The 19,920-nt window shown below is 40.0% G+C and overlaps 1 protein-coding gene across 6 annotated transcripts in view; it reads left to right on the forward strand.

The window, feature by feature from the left end:
• The window catches only part of LOC139732447 (filamin-A-like), a 189,353-nt gene that overhangs the window by 149,463 nt on the left and 19,970 nt on the right, over positions 1 to 19,920 (forward strand). For all 6 annotated transcript variants that reach the window (XM_071643307.1, XM_071643305.1, XM_071643310.1 and 3 more), the window contains one exon: positions 19,540 to 19,672. In XM_071643307.1, the coding sequence (XP_071499408.1) occupies positions 19,540 to 19,672 (133 nt within the window). The remainder of the gene's footprint in view (positions 1 to 19,539; positions 19,673 to 19,920) is intronic.

Here is a 19,920-nt window from a genome sequence, read left to right on the forward strand (position 1 = left end):
TTGTAGTACTTAAAGGTTTAATGGGATTTTCACTGCATCTTGTCTGCAGGTTCAGACTCTATGATATTCACTTTTTAATCAGTCATACGTATGAAAGTCTTACGAGCAATTATGAAATTGTGGAAGCAACGTGTGACTTGAAGTCTGGTCTTCTTCCTAGCACTCTCAAAAACATGCTAGGCAACACATCTGAGGATTTTGGAAAGGTCTTAGAAGTACAGAATACCTGCATTGTAAGGGATCAAATGGGTATGGCATCATATATTAGTCTGCACTCTGAACAGCCAACATCATAATTGGCAAATCATGAGTGAACGAGGAAACTGGATTGGACATGTTTTGAAAGCACCTTTTACGCCAATTGCATTCTCCAAATTGCTCAGCCGTCCTACACACCAAAGAGAATTCGTCCACGGGGTCAAAACTATCGGTGACTGGTTCATGACACGTGGCATTTTGTTCACATACCTCAACCTGCACAACTTGCGTCTATTTCACCTGTGTGGGAGGGGCCATTAGTTTGGAATGTCATGAGCCACAGAATGTGAGAAGTCAATGCAGCATAAAACCCTTATGCACTGTACAAACCAATCTGATAAACTGTAAATTTGTTTAAAGCATGCTAAACTGATTACATTGAGGTGGGTTTTTTTGACAACCTTCATGTTATTCAAATGTTAATATATACTCACCTTTGTTTGAACTACAAGCTGTTGGAAAGTTATGACACAAAGTCATCTTCAACTTTCTTGAAAAGGAAAGAAAATCTCATATATTTGAATGAGCCATTTTCAATGAATATTGACAGAGTGCATAATAGTTTACCTATCAGAAGTGCATTTAAAAGTGCTGTCTTATAGTTTTTGTTTTCTTATCCATTTTACTCTGCCCATTTTACTTGAGATATATACATGGTGAGGCTATAGGGAGGGGGATGTTTCTGTGGATGCGTGCGTGTGTGCATGTGTGTGTGTGTTTGTGTACATAGGAAAGAGAGAGAGAGAGAGAGGATTTATGTATGTGAATGATATGATATACTGTATCTATTTGATCCATGGATACATTAAATTGAAGCACAGCTGGAAACGACCTGCCCCACCCCTTGACTCGACACCTACCCCACCCCCTTCTGTCCTTCTTGCCTTTTTTCAAATGCTCATGTTATATCTCCAGTAGCCCAAACAGTTGTCTTGGGTCTACGTGCCAGAGGCAGCTGTCTGCCAATTGAATCAGGCTTTGTTTACATTGAGGAACGGTAGCTGGAGTCAGTTGCCTGTTCTTTATGGCTCCCCATCTGTAAAGAGCACAGCAATGTCAAACTTAAAGAAACCATCAACAAAGAGTGCAAACTTTGAGTTGAGACTTTCATGCTCTTTGACAGTTTTTTTGTGTGTAATGTTACAGCAAACAGAGAGGAACCTGAGATATACTAGCTCAGTCTTCAAATGAAGCAACATTCATATTTCAGTGTCTCTGTATTTCAGTAAGACTTTATTCACACTCTACATTTCAGAGCATCATGATGAGTTAACTCTAAAATCAGATATTTCTCCGGAAGAAAAATATTGTGTGAGTAATTATATGCCTTAATGTGTCAGAAAAAAACAACAACAACTTTGAATTCCTTTTTATGTCACGTGGATGATTGGTTAGATCAGTGACAATGAGTTTGCTATAAAATATCCTCCTTGATGCATTGCGAGATATGGTTTTCTGGATTTTTTTCTTGTTTTGTTATAGACTAAACTGCTTTAATGGGCTATTCTTATTTTCTGATTATCTTGATTTGAGGTTATAGTTGCATTCACCAAGAAACTACTAAAAAACAAAACAAAACAGGGAAGTTGTTTGATATATCAGTGTGATTATGTTATCTGTATAACTGTCATTCATTTACATTGGATGATAGGTCACATTGAAAATTTTTAGAGATTGCTGATAGAAATTGTCAAGTTTTATCATATTTTAAAATATTACCAGGTAAGTTTTAATTGTTTAGTTTGGGGCTGGTACTTGCCTTGATGCTTTAAAAAAAAAACACACAAAAAAAAAACCCCTCACTTTGACTCGGATCCTCTTCCCATAACAAAAATAAGAGTCATATGAATCATTTTAAAGCTAGAGTATAAACCAGTGCCAGACGGAGCCGGATGGGCTCATGAAGTTTTTTCACGTACATATGTTTTTACACCTGCTGTCGGCATATCCGCATTTAATTGATGTCAGACCTTCCGTAGTACTAGTGCCTTGATCTTTAATGACATTAACTGACTTTCAAGGCATGTAGACTTCACTGATCACAGAGTGAGTGATAACCATCTCATGTACAAGAATTATAGATATGAATTTTTTTACTCGTGTAAGGCTCATATACTGGAAAGTTGTTTCCTGTGCGTTTATCACCAATCAAATCAAACCTTGGAGTGACGTTTCCACACAAAAATGTGATGGGCATATTCTTAAATAGTTCCTTTTGATCAACATTGAGTACATTGGGTATAATACAAATTGTGTTTAATATGTATTAATGGTGATTTTAAAGTAAAATCATTGAATATTTGTTTGCTTTTCAATGAAATAGCTTCAAAATGAGGATTTAGCATTGATTGAGCTGTTTTTTTAAAGTTATCCTCTATTTCAATTAGATATGAATCAATTTTAGTCATACATTGATGTTGACAAAGATGCCAACCCTTCTGTTTTCCCCATGACAGTAGGAATATGGGAGGACAAGCTTGATTCATTTCTCTTACACAGGGGAGTTGCAGAGAAACTGGTCCCCGCCCACTAGAATGATGATTGTTTGTGGGAAGCACCAACCCAGAAACCCAGTAGTAAAGATTCTCAATCTACTTCCAGGAAGCTAATTGGCATTAATCCATACTGGGGTGCAGCCGCCAATGAGTGCTCGAATTACTCTCCCTAATTACTGACCCATTTTTGAACACCTCACAGACTGTCTCCCGTTCACATGATAATGCCCTTGCTCTTTCTCCTCCGACTGTGGCTGGCTCGTTAATGGAAGTTGGAACACCAGTGTTTTTCACATCATGGCCAATTTGCAGAGCCCCATTGTCAGTGCCAGGGCTAACACCAAGGCCTCATGAGCGGTAATTAACTTCATTAATCATTGTTCGGCCGGGCAGGGCCACGGTAAACAGGAGAAACGTGTTGCATTTGGCGGACAACATGTTGTGAAGTAACTTGTCGCCCTCACTCTGTGCACTCGGGCAGAGATGCGGAAGAACAGCAGGTGGAGAGATTGGGGAGAGAGAGGATGGCTGGAGAGAGGTTGATCCAGGAGGGAGGGGGGAGGAATTTCGCCCAGGCGGGCAGACACCGATGGGCGTGAATGTGGGTGCGTGCTGCAGTGAATGTATTCAGCTAGGAGCCTGAAGTAGAGGCATGCAAGCAATGTAGTCAGAGCCATCTGGCAAACTCCATTTAAGGGCATGCAGCCCCTGCATCAAAGCCAGTGGGAAGGTCTCCTCTGTGTCCCGAGCAAGAGAGAGAGGGGGGAAAAAACCCTGTATAATAAGTCCAATCCTCCCAGGAAATGTAACTGCGATTGAATAAAGAGAAGATGTTATTGAGTCAGATAGCGGAGTTCTCCACATCTGTTTGTTTGTTTGTTTGTTTCTGCTGCGCGAAGACGAGCGGGTGAATGATTAGAAACAAGAAATTACCCCCGGTCTGATTCAGTTAGGTTCTCGCATGTCCTGGCCAGTTAACTCCTTCTCCCATGTGGCCGTGGGGTTTAAAGGAAGGATGCCAGAAATTAAGCTGAGGTCATGTTCATGATGACAGGTCACTTTAGGTCATTCAATAGTGAGCATTGTATGTCCACCATGTCCAAAGAACCGTGTTTGAGGTCGTGCATTCGTCACACTTCTCTGTGTACTTGTCTGTTTTGTTATCCATTGTAGCATTTTCTGCCACATCAGAGTGATGATACTAACTTTGACGCTACGAAATCTATGCTTTTCTCTAATTTCCTTCACTCTTCATTCCTTGCTTTCCTCACTCATGTGATGTGAGCTCCTAGATTGTGTCTTGGAAATTCAACATTAACCCATTGAGGATGAGTCCCGAGTATACTCGGCATGGGTCTATGGAAAATGCGTGCTATAGCAAACTCAGCCTGTCCTCAACGGGTTAAAAAAAAATGCTTCGCTATCCCCCGATCCCCGCATCCTCCCCGCCATCTCTGTCACCATCACCCTGCCTGCTTCCCTGGGGTGGACACCAGTCCTCTTACCGGGGTAACTGCTGTGGTGATGTTGTCACCGTGGTGACATGTGAACCAATCTCTGACACTCTCCTGCTCAGAGGATATCTTTCTTCGGGACTCATTCACATTGTGCCTGTACCAGTGTCAGGTGTTGTATGTGAGAATCCCTATGACATTTGTTTTTTCTTCCCACCAGGTCTGTCTCCCAGGGCTTGGGGCATGACCCTCATAACATGGTGAATAGGAGTTGTTTACCCAGTGTATACTCATACTGGTACCCTGACATACACTGATGCAAATTGGCGAGATTCAAATCCCAAGATTTGCATTGTAATGTTATAAAAATCTTTAGATTTTTGCCTGTGTGGACCTAAAACTCCCACTAAATAGTGCATTCAGCATCATGATCCAAATCCCAAGAAATCTTGTGAAAATTTCAGAATTATCACAGTAATTTGCACTACGTACAGCAAGTGTGAATGCTGGAGCAAAAAATCTCAAGATTCTCTATCCATTCATTCAATATATACATCGTGACAATGCACAAACAAAATCTTGGTATTTGGATCGCGATCATCGTACCGCTATTTAGTCTGTGTGAAGGCAACTGTCAAGGCATAATTTTCCCGTGCAAGATGTTTCACATTTTGGAGAGTCAGTCATTCAAATTATATTTTCACTTAATTTTTTTTAAGTGTAAAATTACTGACATGTAGACCTGAATACATGTATTTTTTGTGTGTGTTTGTCTAATATTATTTCCAAATGATAATTTAATATTACATAGAGTGGTGAAGACAAAAATATAGGGCAAATTTGATAAGGACATGTTTAAAATGTGGCAAATGTCATCTCAAATTCTTTGACTACTGTTTGGAAAATGGAAAAGAGGAAAATGGAGGATGTGCACCAAGCCATCTATCAGACATTTTTGTTCCATACACTCAGAGCAAAATTTAAACATGATAGGCCAAGAGTCATTATTTTTTATAACGTCATAAGCGTGGACCGTATCGAAGAGCAGTCTGCAATAATCAGAAACATTTACAGAATTCCCATAGCAATTCTGCCTTCAATATCCCTCTGGGCCTCTACTGATTAAACATCAGGAACTGTAAACACAGATGCCCATAAAATTGAATTACTTTCATGAGATACAGCTCGTGGCAGCTGGCATAGCATATTTCAGCCAGACAAACCAAGCGCTTGTCAGATTGGCCAATGTCTCCCCATCAAAGGATGCTTCTACCAGTGGAGCCGAAATGAGTGATCTCACTGGCTGATGACAAAATTGTATAATCCATTTCAAGCAGTCGGATCTGTTGACTTTGAAGCTGAAAAATATATATTTTTTTTTCATTGGAAATCATGAGGTTTTTGTCCAACATAGTGTCTGCAGTCATCTGACTATATGCTTCAATATTTGATGAGAACGTTACAAATTATAACATCGCTTCATGAATCTGCCTACTTCTAAAAAAGGAAGAACACATCAATGTTCAATGGATTATTGAGAATGATGGAAAAAGTATGACTTTCGAATGTTATTTCTCAGTGGCACCTTTTTACACCACAGTCCCATGTATAGATAATTGTGATACAATGGGATTGTATAAATTTCATTCAGTGACAATTAGTTTCAAGACATCTGGCAAAGGTATCATAGAAAGGAATGAGGCACCGACAGCATACTAATGAACGATGAACAGTCATCTGATGGGGGGGGGGGGGGGGGGGGGGGGCATCGTCTTCTTTGCACTCATGAGTACATGTATATTCATGAGAGATGGAATGATGTGGGAAGGTATGGACAGAGATTAAGAGTTAGAGGAGATGTTGGAGGGGTGAGTGACATAGTGTGGTATATAGCAAGGCAGATGGGAGACTGACAAGAGTGGTGGGGTGGAGAAGATGATGAAGAAGAAGAATTAGAAAAATAAAGAGAGACAGAAACAGACAAAGAGAAAAATAGATGGTTAGTCTACAATGTAGGCATGAGAGGGAGGGAGATGTTGTGTGACTCTTTTCACACAAAGCTCTTTTGAAGGTTTGATCGGGGTTGATGCCTAATATTCCAAGCGAGAGCCTGTCAGTGGTGGGAAGGCGGAGGCGGAGGAAGGGGGGCTGAGTGTAGAGGTGTCACTCTCGTCTGGGACTTTATCATTCCATCAACCCATTTGATGACCTATCTCAAATATTTGGGTCTGCACATTGAAGGGATTGACATTGACCTTTTAAAGTACAATTCAACCATAGATGGAGGTTAAACTACTCAGAGCATTGACAATAGTATTCATCACCCTGGTACGTGGCATCGCCCAATGCCACCCCCATAGTGGAGGCCAAATCATCTCTCTCTGTCTCATGTATCAATGTTTGTGATGACTGCAACCAACATTTCTTACCACTCAGGTTACCATGTATCTTGAAACATCAGGAAGTAACGGGTATGTTCCCCAAGGGGTTCCTAAACCTCTTTTTCTTGTCTGACACTAGAATGTAATACCAGGAAGGAGGGATGAAATTTGACTTGGCACTAATGATTCTTATAAGCATCTTTCAAAAGAATGAACATTTTCATTGTCTATTTTGTACTTACTACAATAAAAACAATTAAGTGATATTTGCCAAAGCATTGCCATAGATGTTACCAAAACCTTGTGGCTTTATATTTTACATTTGTAAAATAGAGACAAGAATATATTTTAATGTGTAGTCTGTAAATTACCATGATGAATTAATATGTCATTCATTGGCTATGGTATGCTACATAGTGATAAGATCCTATAAGTACCACTCTTACTTAATATGGAACACACCTTACCTTCCATGATAATTGTGTAGGAAGATGTTTTCTGCATTAAGCTCTGCCATGCCTCTTCATAGTTCTACTGAATCTATGGCACCATTTCCACCATGTATGGGGTTGGGGAGGGGGGGGGGGGGGGGGGGGAGGTGGTTTCATATTAGGCTTTGCCTGTCATATCTGTTTGTTTGTGTCCATGGCAATAGCAGTGGTATCCACCCTCGCTCTAGTTTTCGTTGGCTGAGAAAGCTTCTCTGCTTCCTGCAACAAAGCTGCTCTGTACACACTGTCATGTACTGTCCCTACTTTTCTCTTAAAGGAACTATATACTGCAAATATATCTTGCCTTGTATTAATGTATTATACCCTCAACATCACTTGCATAGCCAAAAGGGTATCTAAATACTTGTCATATATTTCATTATAATTTTTCTACTATTTTTCTTTAGACTACTTGGATATGCCCACAAAAACCTTCTAGACCAAGATTCTGCCTGTGATATCATCTGTTGATTATTGCTAAAGTACTTTGATTTATAACAAAATACATTGTAATGCACCTTTCCCTTGACTAAGCATTGTGTGTACATGTTTCCATGTTTGTAATATGAGTAACAAAGGACACATTACAGGGAAACGTGCAAGGTCTAGGGGAGGTTTCATTCCAATGTCTTTTGTTAATCAAATAGTTCTTTAGCAATGACTGACAGATGATATCACCGACAGAATCTTGGTTTGGAAGGTATTTTTGTGAGCAAATCCAGAAGAAAAATAATAGAAATATTATTATGAAATATATGTATGGAACATATCTAGATATTCACTCAGCCACATAAGTGATGATCAGGGTATTGTGAGTCAATACAAGTCAACATGCATTTTGCACTGTGTAGGTCCTTTAATTTTTGACCCACATCCATTTCCAAACACCAATGGACTATGGTGATGACATTCTTGTCTGCGCACATCTGGGTTGTCCGATACCAGAATGTGAAGACGGCAAAGAGATTGGTACAGGGGTATCCTTTCATGGCCATGACATCTAAATGCTTTCCATTATTTGCTGAAGTGTGTTGATGCATCTGGACTTTTCACTTGGCCAATGTCATATCTCTCTTCTTCTTCTGTGGAGTCTGTTTGATTCCTTACACCCTTACCTACCCCCCTCCTCATTCACCCTTTCCATTATGAGATCTATTTCACCCTGACATAAATGAAATTGTAGAAACCAACATGTGGATAAATGATACTCGTATGCCAAGCACTAATGCAGGGTAACCTTGCCGTACAGAGAAGGCCGCCTTGATGCCTTGACTGAAATCACGCTTGATTTAGCGGAGTTAACTTGTTGATCAGATTAGTTTGGGAATGTAACCCTGTCCAATCGGAGGGAAGTTAGCTGTATTCATCGAGAGGCCCAACTGATATCAGAGGTAGATATGAAAATGGTGAAGATTTGTCATTGCATTTTTTTCTACCCTCAATATTTGCTTAGCAATTCCATGCATTTTTGAATGACTGAAGTTGATCATTCATGTGTTATATAAGGAGATGAATTCAACGTTACAAATTTTAGCAGTTTGTAGAGAAGATTACTGGATGTTTGGCTGTTTTGAAGATATTGAGAAAATTATGAAGTTAGAAGTTTTTAGTTTTGAAGTAGTGGTTTGAATAACATCAACAGCATACGTGCTGTCTGCATTACCTCTTAAAACAGACATTAAGTTATTTATATTCATTAGCTGTATAACCTGTAGAGCAGCTTAGTTGCATATCATATGGGTATTACTGCTTGTTTCTGCATCATTATTTGGATTGTTGATTGCTTATTATGGAATTGTAGAAATTGATATTCCATAAAGTGTAAATTGTAACTTGACAAACCTGAGCCCTGTCTTCCCTACAATCATGCGCCATGCTGCATACATTAAACTTACTATGGAAGTCTCCAGTGTCGTCAGATTAGATGGCAGTTGAATAGTGACTTACCAATGGGTACTATTCTTGTGTTTACAGCTGTGCAAAATATTTCACGGGCGTTTACGACAGCATGTAAGAATAGACAATGTCACTGACTGTTATTCCATCAATCTCAGGGGCTGTGTGTGCTGTGAAAGGAAACATTTAGCTAGAATGCATGAAGGCATGGCGCTGTCTGAATGTGAGTCTCGTCTGGGGGCAAAACATTCATGACAGGGCAACAAATCTTGATCTCTACTCCAGAGATGCCACCCCAGATCATGCAAGAAGCCCCGCCCAGCTCTCTAAGCAACCATTTGTGACCCTGCTTGTAACTTGCCTTTTCAAAGTCCCCCTTCCCCCCACTGCTCCCCCTTACCCCTCCCCTCCTCCCAACTCTGCTCTGCTTCGTGGATGTTTGTGTGTAGAATGTCACGCAGACTTGACTTTGGGTAGTGAGCTGAGACTTTCTCAACTTTGAAAGCAGGCAGGCGTGTTACGGTCAACACCAGCGACCGTGCGCACACCTCCCGTTCGTCATTCAACTGCAGTGCCGTGTGCTAGGATTGAAAGGGGGTTTGCTGTCAGGGAGCATTAGTGGAATTCCTAATCCAACTTGTGCAGTTCTTGAATTACCATTCAGGGCAATTACGCCCCCTAGTGGCCAACATGGTGCACTGTGGGTACAGGACTTATTTGGCACTCTCTGGTATGTGCTGTCATAGACTTGGCATTTGAGGGTCATTATAATCAAAAGAAACTCATGGAGAGACAGACAGAGAGAAAGAAAGAAAAAGACGGGGGAAGAGAAGGAATGGAAGGTAGAGAGAATTTAAGGCAGAAAATAGAAATAGAAACAAGTGACGAGAAAGGCAAGGACTGTACTGCTGTATGTGTGTTTGCCTGTATAGGCATGATTTACAAACAGGGCATTGTTTGGGATAGCCTGCCCTCAGATCCCAAACATCGGATGCTTGTTTATGGTTGAGGACTATCCCAGACACACATCAAACTCAGGCACATAAATTGGTCCACACCTCCCCCTATCGTGTTACGTCACTGGACTTTCTCAGCAAGCCGTGATTCAGCGAGCCTCGTTTCACCACTTTTTCTCTCTGCTCGCGATCGCCGCCTTGACTGTCTCCCCACATCCACAGCTGGACTCCGTTTACAAGGGGATTTTTACCCTTCTCTGTCTGATGTGCTTTTGTTGTGGAATTATTAGATAATATATCCCGAATTCACAGTTTGATCATTCCAGGTAAGCAGTCATTTCTGTATTTCTGAAGCCTACATTTTATAACAAGATGATTGGGTCTTAACCTTAACCACCTCCTGCTATGCTGCTTTTGTTTCTCCTCTGTTACGCCATCTGCGTGTCCTTGCAGGCATGGTGGGGCTGCGTGGCCCCGCTCGGGGAATCCCTTATAAATGTTCATCTTTTGTTTCGGGTTACTCACATGGACGCTGAGGGGTTATAGAAGGACACTCCTTTTGCTGGACTTGTTTTTGTATACAAGGGCTACATACCATCATCCACTCTCTACGTTCCAGGATTGTCCTTGTCCCTCCCCCCCCCCCCCCCTCATTTCAAAATCTTTTCAGATATTTGGAATATTCCCTCAAAATTGCTATCCTTTATACTTCATTTTCATTTTCTTGTTTTCATTTTACTTTTTTTTCTTGTATATGGGAGAGAATTTACAAGGTGTTGGTCTCACATTAATATTTACTTTCCCATTTACAGTGAGGGAAAAGACCTCTTACTTGCTTTGGTTACAGATTATTGTGGACAACATTTCAGACTTTTAATTGTGTGCTACATCTGATCTTTATAAGCCCACCAACATATATCCATCCATCTTCTAATCGCACACTCCAAAGTTGTCTAAAAAATAAGAGACCATATGGAATATTATGATCCTGGCTGTCTCTCAGTGTCTGGCATTACTGTGTGTGATTGTTATAAATGTACAGATTTCATTATATCCAATCATTCTTGGTATTCTTTGAGGACATAATAAATCTAATTCAAACTTAATTTTCTTTTTTCTTTTTCAGTAGAATGGACTGTACAATGTAATTATTAAATTGGAAATGCATTTAAGTGATACAATGAAAACAAACCTCAAGAAAAATCCCATGTGAAAAGTGAGCAATTTGTTGCTGTTTTGTTAGCAAATTCTTCTATTTACTAATTCAGTGTAGTTACTAAAAGGCCAATTCACAACCCTGTAGTCAGCCATCATTTTTGACTTGATCTTCAGTAGATGCCAAACAATTACAGGACTCTGGAAGCTCGCCAAATATGTCTATGCCTTAATAAATCAATTTGATAGCTCGCCCCCTCCCCCCCCCCTCCCCCAGCCCCAGCAGGAAAAACCTATGTCATGATATATGTCACCATCAAATGTGTTTCTCATCATTTTTTTCTGACCTTTTTTTCCCTAGAAGTGTACGAAGAGTCAGTTGATATCATGACAGCGGTCTTGTTTAGTTATAGTATCTTTGAAGTGTACTCAAAGTTTCCTGCTTTGGAATATCATCATTGGGAGATTACATGTATGATTGAAGGCTCTTTCATTGTTTTTTGAATGATCTTTGAAGTACACGTAAGTGTGACATAGTTCTTGAGTTTGAACTTATCATGGTCATTAATGTAGAAGTTTAAGTCACTTTCAGCAGCTAACAAATGAGCTTGGAATGTAGAGCTCGTCATCAGTCAGCTCTGCTTTCATTCCATGATCATGTTGATGAAAAGGCTCAAAGGTTTATTATCCCATGTTCCATAAATTCCTCAAGAAACATACTACTGCCATCTTCTGAAATGTACAATCACTCCATCATGGTCTTTTGCAATGCTTATTTTTGGGATTAAGAATTTGGGGTGAGGAATCAAAAGACTGTGTTCTTGATGTTAATAGCCCTCTGTATGAACTCATTCCTTCCGCAATTATCCGCGAACCTTCAATGTCCCCAAACAAGATTCTTTTTGCCTATCCACAAAGAACAGACTAGTTGGTAACTCACCTGTGCAAAAGAAGTTACCTTTCTACAATCAACTAAATATGTCATGGAACAATGCAAAATATTGATGAGAGGTGAGATATGAATAGAGTGTGCATTGGGCTCGCAGCATCTTACTGTATGTTTTCATAATTCTTCAACTCAGTATAATACTCACAAACATGAATTTAGGCCACAAATGCAGACACTCTGTAGTGTTCATTTTTGGGACCTGGTATACCAGGTTCCCTTCTATGAGTTGACGCTACGGGAACCTGGTATACCGGGTTCCTGGAAGGAGCGGGGTAACAATAATCAATGTCCTAGTATATTATGACTGTTTGTTGAGATTTGACTGTCAGTCTGTGTAGGCATACCCCAGGGTCATCATACACATGCATGTTATGATTATCTTGTTGTGGTTGGGGACATTACTCTCATTAAAGTGAGCATCCCTATTTGTGACAGTGTGTTTGTTGAAAAAGGAAATATAAGCCTTGCTGTCTGTCATAAGATCTGCCTTCGTCTGCATTCCGCGGATGGACCGAGTGCCGTATTTCTTTGCGGTGAGCAGTGGCCGGGGCTATGTTACCACCGAGTCGGCACGCAGCGTCCCTGACACTGCCCCGGGACTGTAACGTGGTGTCTGCCCCCACAGGTGATGACAAGGGGCACAATCTTGTGGCTGGGTGCCTGTATATGTGTGTGTGTCCTACACCAATGGCCCTGTGCATATTGTTATCTCTTTACTCCCTTGAGAAAATGTCATCAAGGAATGCATTTAGCCCTCAATCAACTTCAACTATGATATTATCATGCATTCAGTCTCATAACTCTGCCCATACACATGTTGAACAGATGCACACAGCATTTTGTGTCATACAAGCATTTGTTAATACAGTTTGCCATACCAAAGCAGTATTTCTTTTATTTCGGTACTATTAAGCCCATATTTTACCAAAATTATGATAAAAGTAAGTAGATGAGTAGTAGTCATGCAGCCAATCAAGCAGCAGTCAGCTAAATCGTTGTTAAATAGAACAGTCATTCCCTTAAAACAATGTGAAGTGATTATATACAATTAGGTATCAACTGCAAGTGCTGTAATATTTCAGATGAGAGAAAAAATAATGTAAAAATGCATACAATGTGACATCATTGTATCCAGTAGATTATACTTTCGGTATTCTAGTGATGCTGTGTTAGTACATTGACTGGCTTGCATTTTAAATTTTTGTTTTTAAAAAAAGACCTGTCCTGACAAATTAAAAAAAAAAAGACCTATCTTTACAATACCATATCTTTCCTCCAGATTGCAAGCAGAAGAAAGTACATAAATGACAAACAGGCATTGTAGATACAAATTAGATCTTTTTTTTTTTTTTTTTTGCCGTTTGAAGTTATGATAGTAATATTAATCAGAAAACCTTTGGTATTAGTCACATATATCTTTTAAAAAAAAAATTTTTTTTAGCCTCTCTGATCCCCAAGAAGGAAAACGTTGCTTGTGACTGCCTTGCTTTGTTGGTGTATTTATATCATGATGCTTTCAACATTTTACAATGAAAAGTGCCGACTACTATTTTATTTACTTTGTAGGGGTTTGATAGAATATCGGGCATGAGAGGAAAATTGATATTTCTCTACGTTGTCTGCATCTATCATTAATGCAAAAATTGGTGTACCCCAGAGGAAACTCCAGTCAAACCATTTGTGTAAGGTGTCTTTCCCCTTAACCCCAAACCTTAAAGTTTATACATGTACTGTGCTGATGAGGAATGATACCGGTAGACTAGAGCATGAAATGAACTTGAAGCAGCTCAATTGGTGTATCAGTGACAGGCAAGTCGGAGCCTGGGGCTCCCCCCTCCCTCCTCTGAGAGCCAGTTCAGCTCTGGCTTTTGACTGCTACGTCAGTTGCTTCGATTCTCGGGGGGCCGCCCACAAAACAATTGCCCTAGACAAATGTCAGGGACCCTTCACGTGAAAAACAACAGATGGGTCGTGAGGCTGTGCAAGATTTGGGGGCTTGTTCCAACTTCTCCATGGTGGTATCTATACTACCACCTCCTCCCTCTCATCCTCTTCCTCCTCCTCGAGCTGTATAATCACTGATTAGATGATATAACTGTTGGAATTAAAGACATTTTGACTCTCCATAAAATTATAGTCTGTATTAAGAGTTTTTTTAGGGATGATTTTTCAATCAGTACTGGTAAGTGACAAAGGATTTGTATTCCAATAAAAAAAAATGAGGCTAAACTTCTAGGTACAATTTTCATCAGTTCCTTGAAATTACTTACGCTTTCATGTGCCGATGCTGCTCATTTCCTGCCTCATCTTAGCATAAATATCTTTAATGCCACTTCACTGTTTGCAATTGCCAGGGTGTCATGAAAAACAAAATTGTAAATGTTTTTATGTGAACCTTGTGGAAATTTGTCCATTGACTCACATTATACTTTGTGTCCATCAGACAAAAAATTCAGACAGTTCTGATTCTTTTTGCCTTTCCAAGCAGCACCTTGTGCACACTTGGCTTCATATTTGGTTAAGCAGTGAATAATGAATGAGGTGACTATGGAATGCAGTGGTAGCCTATTGTCATGTTAGCAGGTGTAGATATGAAGACACAGATCTCCAAACTGCATCTTGTAAGAGAGTAGTATAGCATACAGAGAAAGAAAGAGATCGAGAATCAAGTTACAGTCTACAGTCTTTGCATAGCATCCAATCATGTGATCCCATGTAAGTTAGCAGTGCTGACTGATATCTTCACTTGCCATGCGGCCGAGACCCCCAGAGACGGGGTACTGTAAGAGAGGGGGGGGGGGGGGGGGGAGGTATGTCTTTACAAGTGTAAATACATAGTATAAGAGATGAAAGAAAAAGAAAGGTAGGGGAACAGTTTAAGGTGTTCAAAAGAGCCACACATATTCTCTAAGAATGAGGGCCAGCAATATTACGAATTGGAAACTGTTTTAAGATCAGTGTTTTGACTATCAAATAACTGACAATGTCAGTGTTACAGACTTGCAATACTTGCAATCATATTCATACTTCATATTTCCATACAGTGATGTATGAAAAGTTGCATAAGTTAGTAGTCATGATCATCATTATATCTAAGACAGAAGTTGATGTGATTTGCCGTGAAATGTTTTATGGCATCCCAATCTATACTTGTGTTAGAAAGAAGTTCCTCATTTATCATTCGTTCTCATTAAAATACCACTGGGCGATAACATTGTCGGCATCAATGATATTTCCTGGCCTTAATCGCCCCAACCCTGCTGGGCAAAGAATGATCTGGGCTCTTCTTGTGTTGGCCAGGAGCCAATCGGTGAAAGCGGTGGGGGGGGGGGGAGGATCTCTCCACTGGCCTACAGACTGGTCCACTCTCTGCAGTGGTACCCCAGATGTCAAGGTGCCCAGAGATGCTGGTGTTGAAGATATTAGAGGGCATCTCTTCACCAACTTGAGAACCAAAGTCACTGATTATCAACTCATACAGTCAAGTTTCTAAATAACATGATGATAGTTACCAAATACGTTTATAACAATTGGGCTGAAGCATTAATGAGAGTCAATAGCAACCTTTAAAGGCTTTCTAGCATTCCCAAAAGACCTTGCAAAGAAATAGATATAACTGGGGAAAGTTTCTAGTGTACCGTTTGTGATTGGGTAGTCTTTCTGGAATGAGTTTTGGAAAGAATAGAGCCGTGTTCTTGTGAGAATTCAGTGCAGTGAAAGTGTGTGAAAAAAAATAGGGCTGCACACTAACCCATTTTTTTCTACTAGTCCGACCTTTCCCTGTCAAACCAGAAGGTACTCAGTTTTTCCATTTTTGTACTGGCCCTTTCCTGAAAAGTTACTGGTCCAACAGTAATTTTCACTGGGCTAGGCCATCAGACCAGTGCCAGTGTGCAGTGTTGGAAATAGACATCAAGAGTATGGATGCCTTACCTTTTCAGTTTGATGATTGTGAAAGCAGCCGATAAATGCTTTGAGAGTTCTTGCAGCCATCACGTAGGGCAGTACATTCTTTATCGACGCAATGGTATTCATGAGGTTAATGCTTGGCAATGGAAGTTCATAGTAGTGTTCGTATCGGGGTACCTCCCGATGCGTCAGAGTGAAAATTAGCGCGAGTGTCAAATCTCCGCCTGGGTGGTATTCATCCTTTACCTGGGGTGTCATGAAACATGGGTTTTAGCAATCATTGTCTATTTTTAGGCTCCTCATTCCCCCTGGTTCACATAAAGTTTGGACTGCTATATGCAGTGCATTGTTGCACTATATTTAGCCTTAACATTGAGCTGAACATGAGTGTGTATCCACGACCCTTAACCCACAAATTATACAAGTTATGCCAGCATACGTCATTGAATGAATTCCTCTGAATATTTCCAGAGAGGACCTGCTAAAGGTATTAAACCTTTATTTGCCACAGATCAAGCCAGGGTGTGAAAGTAGACCAAACTCATATGATACCACACCCCCCTTTGACAGTCCCAAAGTCTGTTTAAAACCATGTGCATTATTATCTTGCTTTAAGGTGCCACTACTAGTGAGACATCTCAAAATAAACATACAAAAATAGACCTAAACTTCCAGACATACAGTCCATTACGTAATGTACTCTTAGCTGCTTTGCTAAGACAGTTAGACCAGTGGAAAACAAGATATGGAAGATTCCCCAGTAGTTGATTGATGCATACAGACTTTAATACTGTAAAATCACCAGCTAGTGATCTTCTTTTCTTTTTTTCAGTGTGTAGTTTTTGACCACATTGCAAAATTCCCAAAAGTTTATTTTAGAACATTCTGGAGACATCTGATTCCAGTACCATCTAGATGCAGGTCTTTAATGCATGTGGCAAGATGTATAGGTTTGCATACAAGAAATCTATTTTAATTGCCTTGTTGGTGTTCAAACCTGTTCATTTCATTTCAAATATTGGCAAAATATGAGTGAATGCTCCATATTTGAATGGATTTATCTGATTAAAGATGTTATTGTATGGAAAGGGGAATGGGAGCAAAGGATTGTGTTTCATAATATGATTCTTTCTTTTTCAAGTCTCAAAATGTTCAACCGGCCATGCTTGGAGCGAAAATGTCACATTGAAATCAGCTCTGGAGGAAAAAAACAAAACACACAGAAAAATAGTCCTTGAGTTATTTCTAGTGAGCTGGGTTTTCTTATGCATGTGTCGTACACCGTACAATCAAGGTAAGACACTCAGAGTGCACATTAAACGACTGAGACAAGGCATGTAAAAGGTAAAGGTACATTGTACATGCAGCACCTACAAGACTGTGTGGCATTCCTCTCCATGTAACTACATGATGTGCCTCCTACCTTAGTATGCATGTAGAGAATAACAATTAATCAACCTTGTAGGTCAACCGTTAATTACCGGCAAACATTCCAACGCGTAGGGCGGCATGGAAAGGGAGGGGTACACGCATTCTCTTCCGTACCGGTCCAATTGGGTCTGTTGTCAGGGCGAGTGTCACCGGTCTTACATCACGACAGGTCGAATTTAGATAGGTTAATGACAGCTGTTGGTTAATCCGTGCCAAGAGTTGATGCCACCTACGGGAGTCACTGTCATGGCCAATAAGTGTCACGTGGACCGTAGTCGGTTTCGTGCGTCAGCTCCGAACATACTGCGCTAATATCTTGCTGGCGCTGCTGGAAATACAATCTCACCTTGTGTTCGCTTGGTAGGGCAGCACTCAACTCAAAGAGGCCTTCACAGTAAACTGTCAACTCTTCAAGGCAGCTTTACTGCCAATCATCTCTGATGTAAAATAATGCTTTTATTATACATTTCCCCCTATAGTTGTCATTGTCCATTACACTGCTAATTAAATAGGAAACTATGCAGTTCATTGTTGTCTTGGATTTTTACTGTGGTTATGGAAGGGCTCGTGTGACAATGAAAACAAAAATCCTTGATGATATGATGATCTAGTTCTTGATAAGCTATCAACCAGTAATGCTAGCATTAATTGTTAAAGCTTCAAATTAGATTGTCTTCTACAGAGTGACATCATAGAGTTTCAACAAGTTGGTGATACAGGTTCTACAAGATAAAGATAATGCTTTTATTGTTGGTACTAAGATGTTGAAATAAATGAAATGAAATTGAAATTGTTGGTACTTCACTTCAATGACAAATTTCTGTGCATTAATCTGTAAATAAAGAGTTTATGTTGGATTCTTTTTTTCTTCCAATTTTTTTTTCTACATAAACTGTAGTTCCTGGATTGAAATTAAGACAAGTGTGATCCATGGTAAAACTTGGATACTGTAAGTAATAATGTAATTTGTGTAGTAGTGCTATCTTTTTCACAGTGTAGATAATGAGATATTTCATGCACTTGTTTACAGTACCACTGTCTAGGACTAAATGCTGATTGAAAATTCTTTGAATACTGAACAACTAAGTAAATGATGTTATTTTTCTCCAAGTTAGCTTTCAGTTTGAAAGCACTATGTTTCATGTATACATTTTGACATCAAATTACAGGCATCACATAGAATCGGAGTAGTGGTGATACTCTGAAGAAATAAACTATGTCAGAAAAGAGTTTGGAATGAGCATAGGGGTAGGATGGTAGATTTTGAAATGATTGTCCAGAGGACATGACCTCTTATTTCCCTGTGACAGACCTGTGGAAATGTCTCTGCTCTTTTCTGGTAGCGCTGTCATTTCCTAATGCGTTTAGATGTAAACAGCTCCATCTTTGGGCTTCATATAACGTTGACATGTTTATACAGTATTTACACAGTCCGGTTTGAATATTACCAGCACTCCCATATATCCTCTGAATTCTTCGATGTTAGATGAAATAGGAGGGCACTCGACTCAATGTGTGGTGAAAACCAATGGGGGTAAAGACTTATCTTGTTTGAGAGCTAGTTGGTGAATTCTTCAGTGATAGGGTGGACAACACTCATGTCACGATTCGTTGTTTTCTTCTATTTGAGGCTCATCTTTGGATGTGTGAAAATCACTTGTGATTTATGGGAGGAATGTTAATGTCCTAGCTAAGAGTTTGTCTTGGTATGTATGTGTGTGTGTGTGTGTGTGTGTGTGTGTGTCTGCCTGTGTCTGTGTCTTATGTGTATTAGGACTCCTGTGACTTATGTGGGTGTGTGTGTTTGTTAGTGTTTGTCTCTGTTTGTCTCTGTCTCAATATACCAGTGGTAGTCTCAGTACAGTTGTTACAGGTGTAATCGTGCTTCGCGGGTAAAATAAATTTTGTAATTTTTGTGATCATTTTGAATCTGCAAATGTTTTATCTGGCATTTTGTTTTACCAATACCAGTATTTTGTGTTCACTACATGCTCTAGCTAATATGACATGGAAGAAGTGGTAAGTATATGTTCAGTACACTGTGCCAGATATGAACCATGTCTGCTCTTTAGTCTTGATGTTTTATGGAACAGATGTAAGCCCTGGTCTAACTCTCACATTAAGGATTCAGGACCAATATCATTGAATATTGTCTCCCATACAGGCCCAGCCAGGACCACCAGAAGACTTGATCCAGCCAGAAACAGTACAGGCCGTGGAGTCCGCCATGCCCCAGGATTGCAGACCACTGGACCTGGTTATCCCAGTCATCGGAGCTGGGTCAGGATGCATCACAGGTAAGGTGGCCTCAAAGTGACTAAATTCCTTGGAATTATGAGAGCAGCCATCCATTTACCAGTTTTATAAAATGTGCAAAGTTATAGATGTCTTTTTTGTTGTTGTAAGAAGTACTTAGCTGTTCAAATTATCTCTCACGATCAAATGCACTTCAATAACAATAGAATCCAGTAAGTATATGTTAGTTGTTGCTATGTCGGATAGAGCTCTCTGGTGCTGGCTGTCAGATCAAACTTTAGTATATACA

The sequence above is a fragment of the Diadema antillarum genome, unplaced genomic scaffold, assembly GCF_040938485.1.
Source record: "Diadema antillarum isolate AM-2024a unplaced genomic scaffold, OU_Dant_1.0 seq00000423_RagTag, whole genome shotgun sequence".
NCBI classification, from domain to species: Eukaryota; Metazoa; Echinodermata; class Echinoidea; order Diadematoida; family Diadematidae; genus Diadema; species Diadema antillarum.